At 45.3% G+C, this 18,396-nt stretch overlaps 1 protein-coding gene across 1 annotated transcript in view; it reads right to left on the minus strand.

The window, feature by feature from the left end:
* Positions 1-5,559: 5,559 nt before the first annotated feature.
* The window catches only part of GTF2IRD1 (GTF2I repeat domain containing 1), a 73,700-nt gene continuing 60,863 nt past the window's right edge, over positions 5,560-18,396 (minus strand). The window contains 6 exon segments of the mRNA XM_069033577.1: positions 5,560-5,756; positions 6,531-6,667; positions 7,368-7,405; positions 7,863-8,055; positions 9,102-9,179; positions 13,156-13,203. Of these exon segments, the coding sequence (XP_068889678.1) occupies positions 5,682-5,756; positions 6,531-6,667; positions 7,368-7,405; positions 7,863-8,055; positions 9,102-9,179; positions 13,156-13,203 (569 nt within the window). The 3' untranslated portion in view covers positions 5,560-5,681.

The raw sequence follows: 18,396 nt of genomic DNA on the forward strand, positions 1-18,396 counted from the left end.
TCCATTATAAACTAATAAATCAATGTACTCTATCTTCCTGTATTTGATACAATATTTACCTATACTTGCAGGCAAAATAACACCTTCTGAGTGTTTTTTTATCCTTTTAACACCATGAATATACTCAGGATTATTCTGCAAATCAAAAAAGTAAATGAACATATAACTCCATTCCATTCTGAAAGGAATGAGATAGATTTGTTTTTACAAACAAACCGTGGGTCTGCTGATAGGTAAAGATAGATACTGAGAGACGAAAGAAGCAATGGGAAGAACCATAAATTCCATAGGAAAAGAAAAAGAGGGGGTATACATTAGAAGGGGGTCTGTATTAAGCAATTTGGGAAGCCTGTACCACTCAAGTACCTCAGTCAATGGGGAAAGAGAGAGGGAAATGCAGCTGGGAAATTAGGTTAAAAAGGAGACTACATCCTCTAACAATTTGAGAGACCCCAGGGGAATGCCCCATGGCCTCTCCCTTTATTTGGATAAAGTAACAGGACTCCTCTGTCTCCTTTTTGGACATAAACCTCTGGTGTTTGTGGATTAATTTTCCTGACAATTCCTTCTACAAAACAGCATTAGTTGCAAAATGGTCAGTCCCATTAACACGCCACTTTTTGCGATCATTTAGCTCACACATCAGCCACCAAAGATAACAAGTTGTTTTCTTTTGAGGGTTCACACACACCCCCAACCCCCACCCCCAGCCTCTTCCAGTTCCTTAAAACACAACTCAAGGGGAAATTTTGGGGATCTATTCTTCCCAAGATAGTCCCACTCCATATTTACCACTGTAGGTACAAAAATGCTGCTAGCAAGGATTTTCTTGCTATTTTCTAAGCCCATGAGAGACTTTTCTCTCTCTCAGAAGAGGTAGCAGAGTTATGTAAACAACCAAACACCTGCAGCCTTGAAAAGTCTTGTTTATGGTAGAGTAGAAAAATATTTTGACAATGGATATTTTAGGATTTCAGCCAATCACCCCAAGGGGGGGGCTGATCCTTTGTCCAATTAGACCATGAAGAAAAAAGTCCATAAAAGAGTTTGTAAAATAATTAAATAAATCTATCTTGCTGCACAATTCCTGCCTGCTGGATCTTCTCTCCTCCTCCCTATGGCTTTGGGACACGGTGATATACCCTAGGGTTGCAGTAATGTACCACCAACAAAAAAAACTTTTCTACATCTTTAAAACATATTTTAAACCTCTTACAGCTTTGTTTGTTTGTTTTTAATAACCTTTTACAATCTTTTAATACATTTTTACAACTTTCTACAATCTTTCCCTCAACTGAAATTATGCTATGAGCATTCCTGTGTTAGCTAGCACGTGATCTTACAGGACCCAGTACAGTTACAAAACCTCTGAGCCCTGCATTGCTTCTGTTACCCACTTAAGAGTTTTCCAATTAGCTGGGGACTTGTACTCCCTTAAAAGTACAGTTTTCTGATTAGCTGGGAACTTGAATCCTCTTTTGATATTCACTTATATAGTTTTACAATCACTTTTAATAGAAAATAATGAATTATATCATCACTTTTATAACCCAATCGTATTATTGAGCTCAGTTTCTGGGGGTATGCTGTGCTGCAGCTTATGGTTAGATAAAATTTTATACCCACAATAATGCCTTAATAAAACCCAGAGGTTTTGCCTTGAATTCACTGGATTATAACATTAAAGGATCTCCCTGAAAAAACCTTTGATGCACAGCGGAGTCCTCCATCCTATAAATCAAACCCATAAATCAAAACCATTGTCCCATCTGGGGTCACAAGTAAATTGTTACCAAAATCCTCCAAAATAATTGGGATAAATAAGACTCTCTAACACTGTCTTTTAAGTGTTAAGGAATGTGTGTGTGGCTGACAAAGTTCCAGCCTCCACACAGATGCGGAAACAAAACTTTTTTTAGCAAACAAAGAAATTAATGTTCATGGGTTCCAAGTTACATAATTCTCTTCATTAATTAGCATTCTATCCTCTACTGGTTATTGATTTCTTACTCTTCATGCTAATTTGAACCACATTCTTTAGTCCTCTTACCATCTTTTTCTCAGATGGGAGATCTCCTACTTTCCAGGCCTTAATTTCCTCTGTATCTTCTGGTTTCTCCAACGCCCTAGAAGGGTCATAAATTTAAGATCCCAGATGTCCAATCTTCAACTCCCTTTGGCCTTGTTTATTGAAGCTTGTCAGGGTTAGTTTTAGCAAACTTAAGGTTTCAGTGATTTAATGATGGAAGTAATAATGAGAGCCTGTGAAGAAACCTAAGCTGGCTAAAAGTGGGCACTGCTTGCAATTGATTAAAACAACTAATTAAAGTAAATAGTTAGGGACGTTATATCATTTCCAACAACAAGCAAGCACAGGCACCAGGGCAGGAGTTTCCCACCCCAGCCACAGAAAATGGAAAGTGGATGTACTCCTCAAAATTACAGCAGGAATTACTGCTATTCACTGCTCAAAATAGATCTGTTACCAGAACCCAGCAGTCTCAAAACCCAGCCAGGGTGCCCTGGAGGTGCCAGGTGGATGCAGAGCTTCCCAGCTAAGCAGATGGAGCAGGGCACAAGCTGTCCCTTAGTGAGTGGGGCTCAGGGGCATGCAGAGCTCCATATCATGGATCAGGAAACTCAGGGAAGAAACTTGAGCCCAGTCTTCTGACTCAGCCCATGCCATAGTGGCACAGCCAGCCTTCCCCTGTCCCATCTTGCTCACCAGGCTCTGAGCTGGGGATGCTGGTGGGGGGAGAGTCTCCTTGCTCAGTTTCCATACACCCCATCATTTACAGCCTTTATGATTACATTCAGCTCTCTGAACCAAATCATTAGTCCCCAGCACAGCTCCCATGTTCTAATTTAACTCTACTGCTTGCATTCACCTCTGCCTTTTGGCAGCATCATCAGGGCCTCTGTGGGTGCAGTACTCCAGCCCCCCACCCTGCCAGAGCCTCCCTCAGCAGCCTCAAACATCCCTATCATTACTGAACCATGCCAATGCCTTCAGTGTTAGGGCATCAGACTTTAATGTCCTTAACACAAAAAAAATTTAGAATATAGTAAGTGTGCCCTCTTATGAGACATCTGCTTGGTAGGGTATGACCTGCAAATAAGCCTCTCTCAGACATTTGAGAGAAAGTGAGTTTTTATCTCTCAGTCAGGTTTCCTAATTGGAGATGCTGCAGGTTTGGGCATCTGGCAGAAACAAGACTCAGATTTTGATGCCAACTGTTCAGATGTTGAACTGCATTTCTAACTGGGGTCACTGATACAGACTTTGCCACTTTTGTTCCATATCCTACATCTACTTGGGATTTTGTTGTCTCATGTGATCATTTACATCTAACTCCAGAGCAAACTGAAGTTCAGATCCAGGAAACTGCAGCTGCCTTGAGACATGTCTGCTCACCATCAAGTAACACTTCTATCCACTGTCCAAAGCCTCCTTGTGGCCTGAAGAGACACAGACTCAAGCAGACCAAAAACATGTAAAACAAATAAAGCAGCAGATTCTACTCAGAAAAACTGTCAGGAGTAACTTTGATCCTGTGTCTGCCACCATCTACCCACCAGCAGACCACAGCTACTGCTGTTGGGGCAGGTCTGCTGTGACAAGCCTGTGACCCCTTCTGCAGTCCTGGAGGGACACCCAGCAGTGGTCACCTCACAGTGACACCACGTATCACTGCTTATAATGACTCCAAAGCTAGAAGCCCTAGGGCTCTTGCTTCACTGGTGGCTCATGCTGGGCTTCATTTACCTACACACAAGCCAGGATGGTTCTTCTTCCTGGTTTCTTACGCTGACATTAATTAGTTCTCACCATGTCTCACCCATGCACAGCTCTCAGCAGGCACAAAGCACAAGTTAAACACATGTGGTGGAAAGTAACAGCAGTTGGGGTCATTTGCTTCTGCTGCCCAAATGCAATGCTCCAGGAATGGAATAGAAGTATAAGGGCAAGAATTTCAAATTATATCCCTCAATTTATTGATTTGTTTATTATATGGGGCAAGACAGCCTAGGGTACATGGAGGAGTCCAGGGCCATCCCTGGATGCAATCAGCATTGCCACCTGCAGTGGTCCAGTGTTATGGAACCTGTGCAGCATCAGTGTGATCAGCCTGCAGAACAGGAGGCTCAGGGGGGACCTCCTTGCTACAACTGCCTGAAAGGATGTTGTAGCCAGGCAGGCAGCGGTCTCTTCTCGCAGGTAACAAGTGATAGAACAAGAGGAAATGGCCTCAAGTTTTTCCAGGGGATGCTTAGATTTGGTATTAGGGAAAATGTCTTCAACAAAAGGGAGGTCAGGTGTTGGGAAATAGAATTATTGGGATCAATAAAAGAACTGTGCAAGCAATAGGGCTGGAAGCTTTAGGCTTGTGTGTGAGAAAACTTTCCATGGGAAAGTCCCTGTGTGAAGGATGACAAGCAGGGCTGGGAACAAAGAGGGAGTCTTGAGATGGTCCAGCTGTACTATCCAGGAGTGAACGAGGGAGATAGGCACTGACTTCTTTTAATCATAACAAAACTATGGAAGCTTGCCAGTGTAAGTCCAGTTGTGTAGAAATAGAAATGTGTTTTGATAAGCTTTAAGCCACTTGGGAGCTAACAAACTGGGATGCTAGATAAGTGCCTTTGGACTGCTAATAAATGGAGTTTGCTCTATCAACCATATTGGTCGGACTGCTTCTCTCTCCGCCTGCCAGGGGCCCGGGCTCCTCGTCTTGCTAAGCTTCTAACAGTCAGGCATTGAAATAAACTGTCCAGGTAAGGGTAAGCATCACCATCATTCCACCACCATTCAAGAAACATGTGGATGTGGTCCTTAGGCATGTGGTATGGTGATGAACATGGCAGTGCTGGGTTAATGGTTGGACTCAATCTTACAGATCTTTTCCAAATTAAACAATTCCACGATTCTGTTGTGAGAGCTTTCTCCCCCAAAAGGCATCAAAGCCTCCTATGAAATCATAGAATCATAGAATGGTAATCATAAAACCATAAATTGTGAAGGACTTCACCAGCTGAAAATTTTTCCGGGTTCAGATGCCAGTTAAATGCATGCAATCTAATCCTTCTGTGCCTTTCCAAGTCTGAGATGGCAGGAGGCTCAATACAGGAGGGCTTGGGGGGATCTCACCTCTTGGGGGGCCTGAAACCTCCTTCCCCCTTAATCCAAACACACTTCAGCTCTGGAGCCAACAGAACGCATGGGTAGAAGGTGCCTGATGCTTGGGAAGGCTGGTTCCCTCCTCTGTCACTACTGCAGTTCGGTACCACTCCTCTGGCAGCTCTGTACACAAATTTTTACACCTTTGAGCTAAATTAAATGAAGCATTAAAACGTTTCAGGCCTCTTGGCTTCAAGCACTGTTGACACTAAGGATTTACTGAGCAGCCAAAGTCCAACAAGGTCTGTCCAAGGGGTGCCCTTCTGCCCTTATTCTTACCTATAAATGTTATTTATCAATACTATATGTAATAAAATAAGTACTTTTAAGAGCAAGGCAACACTTTTTATTTTTATTTAAAAAGGCCTTGATGGCAGGAATATAGTGTAAAAATCATTGGAAAAACTAAAAGGCATCAATACATATTGGAATATACACTTTTTACATAAATTACATTTATTTATTTATTCTTTCATTTGAGGTTCTTATTCGATATTGAGGTCTAATAGTTAATAGGTCCTGGGATCTGGACGTTTAGACCACCATAGTCTAACATGTACATGTTCATGGGCCATTGCTGAAAGAGAGGGAGAGAAAAAGAAGGCAAAAGCCTCTGTTAGAACACAACACAAAACCATGCATCAAATCTCTGACATGTTCCAACACTGGCTGTTGCTCCCACTTTCCAAGTAAGAGAACAGAACCAATCCCAAACCAAAACACCACTAGCAAACTTGACAGAAAACCTTTTAAGTTTATATTTCTCTTGCGCATTTTTGGGGAGTTTTATTTGGTATCACCCACAACTGAAGCCAAGCCCTGAGGGAGCGCAGTTGTATGCATCTCCCTGACTTTATCTCCTATCTTTCCAGTTTTGTGGCATTCTAGAGCTCTGCATTGCTCTCAAAACCAAGCTACAGGTACACCCAGCACAGCTTGGACCATGGGGAACCACCGGGTCCTGCTGAGAGGCACCACAGACCCGAGGTGATGTCACCAGCACTCGTGTTTTAACCCACTGGGTTAAAACTGGGGTGGAGGGATTTGCTGTCTCATATGCAGCACCCACTAAAGCTGAGCACCCCCGAGGCACACTGCAGGAATGTAGGAGAGTCACAGGGGGTGTTGGACACTTTGCTCTGCTGACCTCCCCCAGACAAACCCTGCAGACAAAGACAGCCCCACAGGTGTGTCCCCTCCTTCGCCAAACCTGCTTGTGCCATTTTACATCATACTTTATAGGGTTAGGCAGGCAGAGAGAGGTGGTGGCAGTTCGAGGAGAACAGAGAGCAGCATCCTGAAGCAGAAAGATAGGTAGGCAGTAACCCCCCTAATATCTGGAAGGCTTTACCACAAGTGAGATCTGATTTGTTGAGGATGTAGACTCCATATTGGAAGAAGAGGAAGAGGAAGATGAGGAAGAGGAAGATACCGAGTTCCCTTCGGAGATCCTCTTCCGCTTCCGTTTGGGAACACTGATGTCTTTCTCTGCAAGAAAAGCAGGAAGGCATGAGGTGTCTGAGCCCTGAGAGTGGTCCCTAAATGTGGGGACTCATCTGCCCTCTCTGACCTCGCCTGTCACAGAGCATCCCCCTGCAATGTTCTGTTGTGGCCTCCATGACCTGGCACAGAGCTGTCAGCTTTCCTCACGCTGTAGGCATGCTCTTGCTTGCCAGATCTCCCTTCTCTATTCATCCACCTCTTTTCATAAAACTAATAGGATCATAATTATCTCTAGGACTGCTAATTCTGACACATTTGATTAAAACTGTCTTGAGATTTATTGGGATGATGGGACAGAAACAGAAACACATTCCCAGTGATGACAGAAACCTTGTTGCCTTAGAAATTCAACTGCTAAATGATGGCTCAAATTAAGGGCTTTAACCAGGGAATAAATTGCTCATGGTGAGTAAATTGCTAATGGGAGAGGGATAATCACATCCTCCAGAACATGCTGGAAGTTTGAGCCAAACAGCCCAGTCTGCCCACAGCTCACAGAAGTGGAATCCTCCAAGAGGATAGTTTACTCTGGAACAGATGCTGAGCCTGACTTTTTGTAAGGTAGGATCTTCTTCCCATCCTGCCCTGAGGATGTGGGAGGTTCAAACACCACCTCACAACTCCCATCCATTTTCTCTCCCACAGTGCCAGCAAAGCCACAGTTATGTCCTAGCCCTTCCCTTACCTGTTTGTTTGGCCTCAGTGCAGATTTCAGCAAATGGCCTGTGGAAGAGACAAGGGGTGAGTCAGTGGTTTCACTCTGTGTGCCTGCCTGTGCTGGGACACAGCCCAGACCCCGACCCTGACCCTCCTCCAACACTCCTTTGTGTGGAGAGGGGACTTGGAGCATCCCCAGTGCATCCCGGAGGGAAGCAACCTGAAAGAACTCAGCTGGATCTCTGAGTTACTTGCCCCCATGTCATGTCCCTTCCCAGTATCATCATCCCAAATCGCACAAGAAAGGGGACAAATCAGCCCTGCTAACTCTTCACTGTGCCCACCCATGGGCAAGCACCTCCCTGCAGCACAGGACAGTGGATGCCAGGGATGGAGCATCCACCACACAGGTATGTGGTGGCTCTGGTGGCCTCATGGTGAGTTGCCCTCCTTATGGCTGAAGAAGCAAGGACAACACTTAACAAACAGAAACCTCCCCCATCACAAAGCTGGAAAAACTTACTGGAGCTGGTTTATAATCACTATTCGGATGCTCTCCCGTGCCTTCAGGATCTTCTCCAGCCGATGAATGTCATAGGTATTGGGATTTCTGAAAGGGATATCGTCTGGCAACCCAGTAACCTCCACAGCATCAGGACTGTCCCTGATGAGTTTATAGGGCACCATGACAGGCCGGTTCAAGCCCAGAGCCTCTCCTGTAATGGCAGAGCAGAGGACAGCACAACAGCTTTACCCTACAGGGCTCCAGAACCAACCAACTGAAGGACCAAGAGCCCTGGGGGACTTTGGGAAGCCATGGGTGCTATGATGCCCAACCTTTGCTGTAGTCACGTCCCACCCAGCCATTTTACATCTACCTGCCCAATTTATTGTCTGCTCTGGTAATCTCCATTCAGAATTCTGTCAGGAGCCTCAGGTGAGTTCAGGACACACACACAGCCGCACTTGCCCAAGCCCATGGCTGGACCAGCAGCAGCAGCATGCAAGACAGCCCAGGACAAAGGGGAAATGGAAGAGATTTGCCCATTTCATCTTGCCTCTGTATGTCAGCAGGTCTGGGCGTCGCCAGGATGGAGATCAAAGCCATCCTCATCGTCACATCACATCAATCACATCACATCATCACATCATCCCTGCCCGTTTCTTGAATCAATTTATCTTTTTGGCCTCCACAACATTCTACGGCAGTGATATACCTCAATTTAATTCCTTGCTGCATTAAAAGCCCTTCCTTCTGTACAATTAAATCCACTGCTCACCTCTCTGGGTACCCCTCCAGTTCCTGCTCAGTGGGGAGCAGAGAACATCCCTCACTCCTGCACTGTTTCTAACTCTAACAGCCTGGTCCCACCTTGCATCTCTGCAGCCCTAAAACCTGAAGGTGTTAGTGGCTACACAGCCACGTTTCTGGTTTTCCTCCTGAAGGGTTTGTCCCATCAAAGGCTGACATCAGACTGAACAAATCCTGCTACTGTGCTGCATTTTGCCATACTCTTCCCCTCTCCAAGACTGAGCAACAAGGTCATGAACAAGAAGGTCATGGTCCCACCTGCCCAGAGTGAGACACAGGGACGTCCCTGGGGACAGGCTGTAACATGGAGCAGCAGGACAATATCTGTGCTGCAGCAGCTGCCATGTGCTTGGGCTATAAATAGAGGAGCCTTTGTGGAATTAATTTTAACTGTGGCTGCTCTCAGCAAAACCAACCTTACCCTGTGATGTGTACAAGCAAGAGACTCACCGTATTTTTCATTGAAAAGCTCTTTCACTTGCTCTCGGAGAATCACCTTCTCTCCAAGCCTGTTGGCATCGTCCTCATCTGCAAAGGCAAGAAAGGACAGGGGTGAAATTACCTTGTTTCCTTCTGAGCCCCTGGAAAACCAATCTCACTGATATAATGCAGGACAGTATCCCTGTCTCTCTGCCCCAGCATGGCCTGGGGACACCTCAGAGGTGCTGCTCTGTGCTGGTACCCTGCAACACCTTTCAGAGCTGTGCAAAGCAGCTCTAAAATGCTGCCAGATCTCCATTTGCCATGTGCTGCCACAGCTAAAAGCATTTTATATCTACTTTGCAAAGCTGTAAATGACTAGAAAAAATGCAAAGCAATGAAGACTCAAGCCCTCAGTGCCATGAAGGCTCCCACAAGTGACATCAAGGAATGAGAGAGCACTTTTATGGCTAAGCTCCTAAGTGAAGTATTGTTTTATAATATCCTATATAATCAGCTTGGCTTTACTAGCTTTTTTAATTATCCTCATTGTGCTAAACAGTTTCTCTTTCATTCTCTCATTTCAAACGAGGTGCCTAAGACAGTAGATTTTTACACTCAGCTATTTAGCATCCTCAGGAGGCTCTAGGACAAATGACTAGGGTCATGATGCTAACCTTTGACCTAGGGTCAAATGACCTTAACCCTAACCCTAACCTGTCCTTTTCAATGCCTTTTTTCCCCCCACAGGTATAAAGTGAACACATCTTATCTGCCTCTTGCTGCGGTCACCCCTCCAGCTCCTAGCCAGCTGGGATGTACAGTGCAGGACCAGCTCAGTGGGGTGGACTCCCCACCTTCTCTCCTCCTGAAGAGGATCCTCACTGCACCCAAGGAAGGCACTGTCACCCAGACTGGCAAGCCACTGGGTAAAAATAACGAAATCACTGAATGGTTTGGGTTGAAAAGGACCTTATAAGACCATCCAGTTCCAACTTCCTGCCATGGGAAGGGACAGCTTCCACTAAACTAGGTTGCTCCAAGCCCTGTCAAACCTGGCCTTGGACACTTCCAGGGATGGGGCAGCCACAGCTTCTCTGGGCAACCTGTGCCAGGGTGTCCCCACCCTCACAGGGAAAAAATTCTTCCCAATATCCCATCCCACACGTCCCTCTCGGCAGTGTGAAGCCATTCCCCTTTGTCCTTTCACTCCAGGCCCTTGTTCAAAGTCCCTCTCCAGCTCTCTTGGAGCCCCTTTAGGACTGGAAGGGGCTCTAAGGTCTCTGTAGAGCCTTCTCTTCTTCAGGTGAACACCTCCAGCTGTCCCAGCCTGTCTCCAGAGCAGGAGTGCTCCAGCCCTTGGGTATATTTGTAGCCTCCTTTGAACTCATTCCAACAGGTTCAGGGCTTTCTTGTGTTGGGAGCCTCAGCCAGATGCAGTGCTTCAGGTGGGGTCTCACAAGAGCAGATGGCTATTCATGGTGGGCTTTTACAGCATCAAGGTGATCTCTGAAAACTTTGGCATGAGGGATCCAAGTATCCTCTGCCCACAATCTGCAGCTATTTAGTTTCATTTTGAGCAATCACATGATTACGATTTTTTATTATTTTGAGCAATCACATGATTTTTGTTTTAGTTTTAAGCAAACACATGGCTGGACATTTTGTTTTAAATGCAAGGTGACAATCCACTGCAAGTCCCTGCCCCCCTGTGCATGGGACTGATTTCAGTGCTCAGCACTCCAGGCAGAAAGACCCCCATCCCACACCTCAACCACTCTGCTGATGTGGGTGCTGGAGAGAAGCTGGCAACCTCAAACCTCTGCACCCTGCTACTGCAGGGTATGGCCTCAAAAAAGCCTCTTCTCCACCTGGAAAACAATTGTTTTGCCTGGATATAACACAAAAAAAAAAAAAAAAAAAAAAAAAAAAAAAAAAAAAGCAACCAACTTTCTGTAAAGAGAGCTCAGGGGCAAGTTGTGCTCCAAATCCAGAAATGGCAACAAAGCAGCTTGAATGGCATGGAGGAAAACATACATAGAATAGATGAAAGTCAAATGTTGCCTAGGAGTTCTGATTTCTAGGTGATGCCTTACGGTGCCACTCTGGAGGCCACGACAGACCAGAGGGGCCAACCCTGTGCACTCCCTCTGTGACTTCCTTGTCATCAATGCTCAGTTTCTGGGCTGTATATACGTACCCATATGGATGTGTAGATGGTAGCAGACAAAACTACACCAAATTTCAGTGTTCTCACTCGTTTAATTCTCTGGGACTGAAAAATGCAGCAGGTCTCTCCTTTCCGCTCATGCCCCAAGTGACCCGAGTGCAAGAAACAAGATCCCAAGGGGGTTTTTCCCACCTTGAGGTGGGTGCTACTCCTGAATTCCCATTCAAGGGCACAAACAAATGTCATGACAATCCTGGAACTGAGCACGCATAACAGCGAAGCCAAAGAGGAGGCTCTGGCCAACAGCACTGCTTCCCAGGGACCTACCCCTCCGTGCCCAGGTAAGAGGGATCTCCATCTCCTTTTGATTTTACCCATTTGGGTTTGGGAATTAATCACTCAAGGAAACCACTGGTGCTCTTGACATGTGCTTAATCCCTCCCATAAAGCAGGTTTATCCATGCTGCTAGCTTTAGGTCTATGGTGGGGTTTTTTGTTTGGTTTGGTTTTTGTTTTGTTTTTGTTTGTTTGTTTTAAAATAGTAGCTAGTTGATTAACCCTTTTTTCCCCAATCCTACTTGTCTGAAGTCAGGACCCCTGCACTCCACAGGTACTTACAGACAAGTGGTCACATTTTTAAAGCACCATTTGCTTTTTTCCTATAGGACTTGTCAGAGCTCAACATTTCTTTGAGAAACACCAAGCTACATTTAGTAATTATTAAAACTGAGGTTTAGGTGTCTGCTGTTGGGCAACAGAATCCAATGTGTATTCTTCTAGTGACTCAAAAAACCCACACACAACCAAATCCAAGGTATCCCATGGATAAATAATGGTTCTGTCTGTGTTCGTGATGTTATGTGCAGAACCTTGATCTCAGTGGTGAAGCCACAGCACAGTTGGGTAGGATACTCAATGGTGCCTTCTTCCTTCACATGCCACCACCTGTATCCTCAAATGCTGCTCAAGGGGATGCCTGTTCTCCACTCAGCCACTGCTCATGGAGTAACAACCTCCCGAAGACTTGTTGCAAAGCCCATTTCATCAGGAAAGCTGTCACTGCCCAACACATCCTACTGAGAATATGGCTCAGATCCCTTCTGCAGGCAATCCCAGACTCATCAAAGAGATGCTCAGCCAGGGCAGGGTCCTTATAGCAGCCAGGACCTGCCCTGAATCCTAAGAGGATTCTTCCCCCTTCCAGCTTCCATGGCTGCAATTCAGTTATACCTCTGTGTAAATCCGGAATAAACTGCTGACTTTACTGAGGCTATTCTGCAATAACTCAGGTTTAAATGCAGTTAGAATTAGCTTAACATATGTATGTTTTCAGAGCAGAGCTATAAGCTTGTGGGAGCAGCAATTAACACCTAGACCCACAGCCAAAATCCCAGCTGATGGCACTATGGCTGGATCTGCTGTAGCTAAGCCATGCCCTGCCACAGGAACAGGCAGGTGAGCTCCTCCTTACACCTGTACATCAGCCTGTATCTTATGTCCCTGGAGCCTTCATGGCTACCCACCAACCCTGACCCAGAGTATGTGTTAAAGCAAAGCAAAAAAAACCCCAACCCAAATCCATGCAACCTCTCCTTGTGAATGGCAAATGTATTTGTAACAAAGTAATTGTTGGGACACAGGGATGAAGGATGAGAGGAACGTGTCAGATTTGTTTGGCTGGAGTGATGGCATCGATGCTCAGGGACTACAGCAACAGTGCTTAGAAATGCAGAAAGGATTAATAACAACAATAAAACACTGTATCATTCAGTTCTGGATATCACAGGGAAACAGAGCAGAGACGAAAAAACAATACCTGAAATTTGGGGGGTTTAGACATTTTCATTCCCATATTAAAACACAAGTGCATTTCTTGTCTGCTACCATCTACGATGCATCAACTGAGCTACGTACCATTCAAAGCAGCATAGGCTTTTTCCAAAGATGTTATCCGTCTAGGGGCTACAGCGCAAGTTAATGGAAGACAAAAAAAAAAAAAAAAAAAGAGAAAGAAAAAGAGATCCATGAGTGCTGCAGCTTGGTTTCTTGGTCATAAACAAAAGCAAAACCCAGGATGATACTGTCTCTAGCAGCTTAAAATTCCTCTGGTCCCTTGGCACAGGGACACTGTTGGTAGCTAATAACTGCTGGGCAAGTTATTTACTGGTGAGCTGGGCTCTCTCCCTCACACCAGGACCTGCTTTGCTGGAATGTGCTTAAGCCTACAAACATCCCTTTGGCTATGCCAGTCTCCTGAGCAGGTCAAAGTCCACATGTGCATAGGGATCCATGGCCAAACTGGCAGCATTTATGGCACGTGCCAGAGCAGCAGCAGCTGTGCTGCACAGCTGTTCCAGTGCCAGAGGAGAAAAAAATATCTCAGGTTAAAGCAGATGAAAAGCAAACAGGGAAATTGTGTCAGTTCTGCAGCAACAGGGGAAATAGGAGAAAAAGGAATCCCTAAGGAGAGGCTGGTGCTTGCCACTGACTCCAAAGTTGTAAGTGACATAAAAAGAAATTAATTTCCTGTGGAAGAACAGCAGGGATGGGACTATGACCAGGATTTACATGATGGGCAAAAGGAGGAGTGAAGTAGCTCATCCTGCTGAAGTCACAGCCACAGGGAGAGCTGGTGAGGAGGTTAGGGGTGCAGCACCAGGGCAAGGAAGGGGCTCAGATGGGAGGCTCTTGATGTCAAACTGCAGTGCGCTGACACTGGCAAACTGAAGGGGACTGGGGAGACAGCAGGAGCATGTGTTCAAATTTCCTAAGCAGAGGCATAAGCAATCTGAAGTAGCTCCAAATACCTAGCTCAAATTATGTCGTTTCAAGCAGGCTCAGGAAAGCAGCCACTGCAGCACAGAGCTCTGTTGATGCCTTCCCTGCATGGGGGAGGAGAGCCCTTTGGTTCAGCGGCACAAAGGAACAGAAAAAACATGTGGTTCTGCCCAGGGCAGCTGCAGGCACTGAGATTTGGGTGTAGACCCACATGAGGTGGGGCTCTTCACCCCTGAGCTGCTGGAAGACAAATTCTGCCGTAAGTGGCTGCAGCAGTGCCGCTCACTGGCACGCTGCAGGATCCCGCCCCAAAATAAGTGATGATCTCTGCAGCTTGGGCCCCTAAATCGCTGGTGACACCCTGTGGGCAGTATCCGCCACACTAAATGCTTAGGCAAAGTGGAAGAGATACATATGGGTCATGCTGGTGCTGGGAAAGCCGAGCTAGCGTCCAAGCCAAGAGGGAACAAGGTCCTGGCACGGCTTCTGTCAAGGAGGAATGCAGGCAGGAGCACAGGCAGGAGCACAAGCAGACTGCAGGCAGCAATGGAGAGCAACATATGGCAGGATCTTTGCAATATGAATCAGAACTGGTTTAGAAAAGGCAGCATGGCATTTCCTTTGGTTGGCAGCAACTCAAAGGTTTTTGCAGCATTTCAAGGTGCTGTTACAAAATTACCTTAAGAAAGGTAATTAAAGTTTCTTGTCCTGCTAACCCAAACGTGCCATTCAGCCTTAACCATAGGAAGCATCCCACCAGGTTCAGGGCAACTGTGCTGCAAGGTATGGGGGGCATCCCAGCGTTCTGGACTATGGTCAGGCTGTAATGGCACCCATCTCACTGCTGGATAAGCACTCTGAAAATGAGGGGGCTTGGGGTGTCTGAGGGACACAACAGGATATGAGGGTGGTGGAGAGCAGAAGGAAGGAAAGAGCAGAGTAAACACAAGGACTTGGATGAAGTGAATGATGGTGCTGCCCTCTCTCAACAGCGAGAATGCCACACACAGAGGCAAATGGGAAAAGGAGACAAAGCTAGGGAAAGAAAAAGGTGATTGGAATCACAGACATGCTTATAAACAGGCTTTGAAGCTCCACAGCTATTCATACCTGATTGAATTTTAAGCCTCATAATTATCAATATATAAAAATACATATTTTTATACACACACACACACACATGCACACACACTCCCCCACATATTATATATATATTCAACCTGCTTGAATTTTCACCTTAGACTAAAAACAGTGACCAGTTGAACACTCAAAAATAATCACCCTGGGCCTGGCTGGGGGGTTAAAAAGGGTTGGGGGGTGAAGGGAGATGGATATGGACCTTGAAAAGCAACCTGGTGATGGAGCAAGATGTGCTCAGCCCTCATCACAGCTTTCCTCTTTTCTATTTTTCTTGCTAGGAGTTTCCAGTGCGAGGCACATCTCATCAAAGTCTTGAGGAGGATTGTGCTCTTGTGATTAGAAAATAAATAAATAAATAAATTTTAAAAGGATGCCTAGATGTGTGATTTTTTAAATTAAAGAACACTGCCTGCCCTACTTTATTAAGTGGAGAGTGGAAAATAATCTATCATGGTGGTAGGGAGCTTGGAGAACAGGACAGATAGAGCTGGTGTACATTTTCAATCAAAGCACATAAAAATTAACATACAGAAAGATATTTTGTGTGTGTGTGTATGTGTGTGTGTGCTAGACTACTTATGCTTGATTTTTTTTTTTTTTTAAAGGCTCATATTAAGCCAGTTTTGTATCTGTGCCTCAGGAAAAAAAAAAAAACCAAAAGGATAAGCATAGTGTTTATAGCACTAGAGCATCACCCCTGCTCATTCACTCCTGTTTAATGCTGAAAGATCATGCTGCTTTCAAGAAGGGGTTTTGCAAATCTCTTTTGCACAGCAGAGACCAGCAGTGTGGAGAAGAGACACTGGAAATCAAAAGGAAAACTTCTGGATGCCAGAAGGGTTGTGCTCCTGGGTTAAACGCCCTGGGGAAGCAATGCAGGTGAAGTGCTGGCACGGTGGCCTCAGGGCCATTGTCCCATCTTTGAGAGGCTGCAAACCTGCATTGCAGAAGGGCTTTTTCCAAAAATTCAGCCTAATTCCCTGCAAAATCCACCTCCTACTGCAAACAGCATCCCTGCAGGCACACAGCCCCCAGCTGCTTCTGCACTGGCAACCCCACCTTCTCCCACTAGAGGAAAAACACCATCTCAACATACAGATTACAGATTATCTTGAGAAAAAAGCACGTGAAGCACTCAGATTGTATTGAAATCCTTTTACCTGTTTCTGTTACACTTAAAAAATGGGTGTCCTCAAAAGAAAGAGATTTGTGGTCCCGCAGTTACCGGGAATGCTCTTTGTGATGCAGGAGGTGCACAACTTTAAAGCATATTAAATGCCATCATTTAACCTAAAGGCAACTAAAATCACTCCAAAGTGATTTTTTTTAAATTAAATTTCCCCTTTTCCTTAACACATGTACTCTTCATGTAATTTTTAGCCAAAATGATCCACAAAACCCAAAGCTTCCCTTATGTTTATGATGTCACCTCCTCAGCTTTCCAGCTTTTAAAGACCTCTGCAATGCCATCCTACTTGGAAGTAACTATTGCTTTTATCTTAACCCTCCTCTATGAAATAAAAGTGATTTTCACTGATTTTATTTTAATGCCAAGAATGCTGCTGCTCTTCATTTTACATGACAGGTCTTCACTACACAATATTGAGGTAAAAAGAAGACACTTTAAATTTAAATTTTTAGTGACCTATGGCTAGTTGGAAATCATTCATTTTATTATGGCAGATGAAAAGCAATCAAAGTCAAGGCAGTGACTGCACGACTGTATTGCCACCAACCACTTTGGTGTAGTGGGGTGGAAAAACAAACAACGGGTTAATTGCTGTCAGTGGGGACTAGGGAGGGGCAAAATACAATCAGCTCTTTTCTGGAAGAGACATTCCAGTGGTAATCTGACTACTAGAAAATACTTACGAGTCCTGCAACTGTCTCTGAAGATTTGGCAAATATGGGAAATTGTCTATAACAAATTGAGATGTCACGTAAGAAAAACCCCTCACCTGTAACTGCTCTTATTTAAAACCTCAGTGGGAGGAGGGGGAATGAAGCACCCAGCCTGGCAGGGATGCTGTGACCTGCTGAGCCCACTCGGGTACTGAAATACACATAAAATATGTCTTTGGGTTTGTGCTAGAAGGCCAGTCTGTGAGGGGAGCATTCAACTGGAGAAAGAGGGAAAAAATGTTAAGCATTGAAAAGAAAATCAGTCTCCTCTACATCTCTATTTCTCAGGTCGCATCTCCCAGCCAGGTAGCAGCTTGAAGTATTTGCCTTCTGATGTGCTTTGTGTCAGATCAACGTCTTTTAACGTAATTATACTGATTAGAAAGGGGGAATGGAAAGACAAGATGTGGCTGGAGGAGTGTATACATAGTCATGTAACTCTGTGGAAAACCAGAGTTCTGCAAAACTTGTGCTTCAGTGAGGGCTCGTTTAAGGCCCAGCTGATGTGAACGGGCACATTGCTGCTTAGGACCAAAAGATACAAGTCTAAGACCAAGTTCCACAGAGGTCTTGAGGGACCTCCCTACCATTGGCTGGGCCCTACACAGGGATGCAGAAGTGAACGCATGGACCATGTCTGAATTTTCCTGACAGCTCACCTTTTGTTAGAGCTCTTAACACCTTTCTGCTATTCCCAATAAGGGCATATAAATGTTTTCCTGTCTGTCATATTTGTCTTTTCTAAATTGTACCATCGCCATGGAGGCTGGCCAAGGAAATGGGAAGCCATAAATAAAGATGACAAGGTTCTTTGCACCCATCTGTGCTCTTCCAACAGTTGTAATTACAGACATTTAAAATTGAGACAGGTTTTTACCCACGCTTCTGACAGCAGCTCTCTTTTCTGAGCAGCCGAGAAATGAGAGACAGCTACTGTGGGGACTCACAGTGAAGGACACGGCTCTGGGATGATGATTTGAGCAGCTGTGAATGGAGCGTACCCTGGATACCCTGTCCTCTTCTCTGCCATGTCTTCCCTGGTGTATCTGCCTGTGGAACGTTCACGAGCTGGAGTGGACTTCACTGCCATGCTACTGCAGCCCACCACGGACCCTTGTGGTTAATCACCCCTTACGACGACCTTCTCTTGCCACCCAACCCACCAGCTCATCACAACACAGATTTATTTTAAGAAAACACTTAAGAAAGTGGGTGTTTTCTTAAATACAGAAAACAGATCCCTGCCCTAGATTTAGCTCTTGAAAAATGCCATCATTTCAAGGCAACAGCAGCAGTACTGATGGGTGACACTGACGCCAGCTGTCTCAGGCAACA

Source organism: Aphelocoma coerulescens, chromosome 19, assembly GCF_041296385.1.
Source record: "Aphelocoma coerulescens isolate FSJ_1873_10779 chromosome 19, UR_Acoe_1.0, whole genome shotgun sequence".
NCBI classification, from domain to species: Eukaryota; Metazoa; Chordata; class Aves; order Passeriformes; family Corvidae; genus Aphelocoma; species Aphelocoma coerulescens.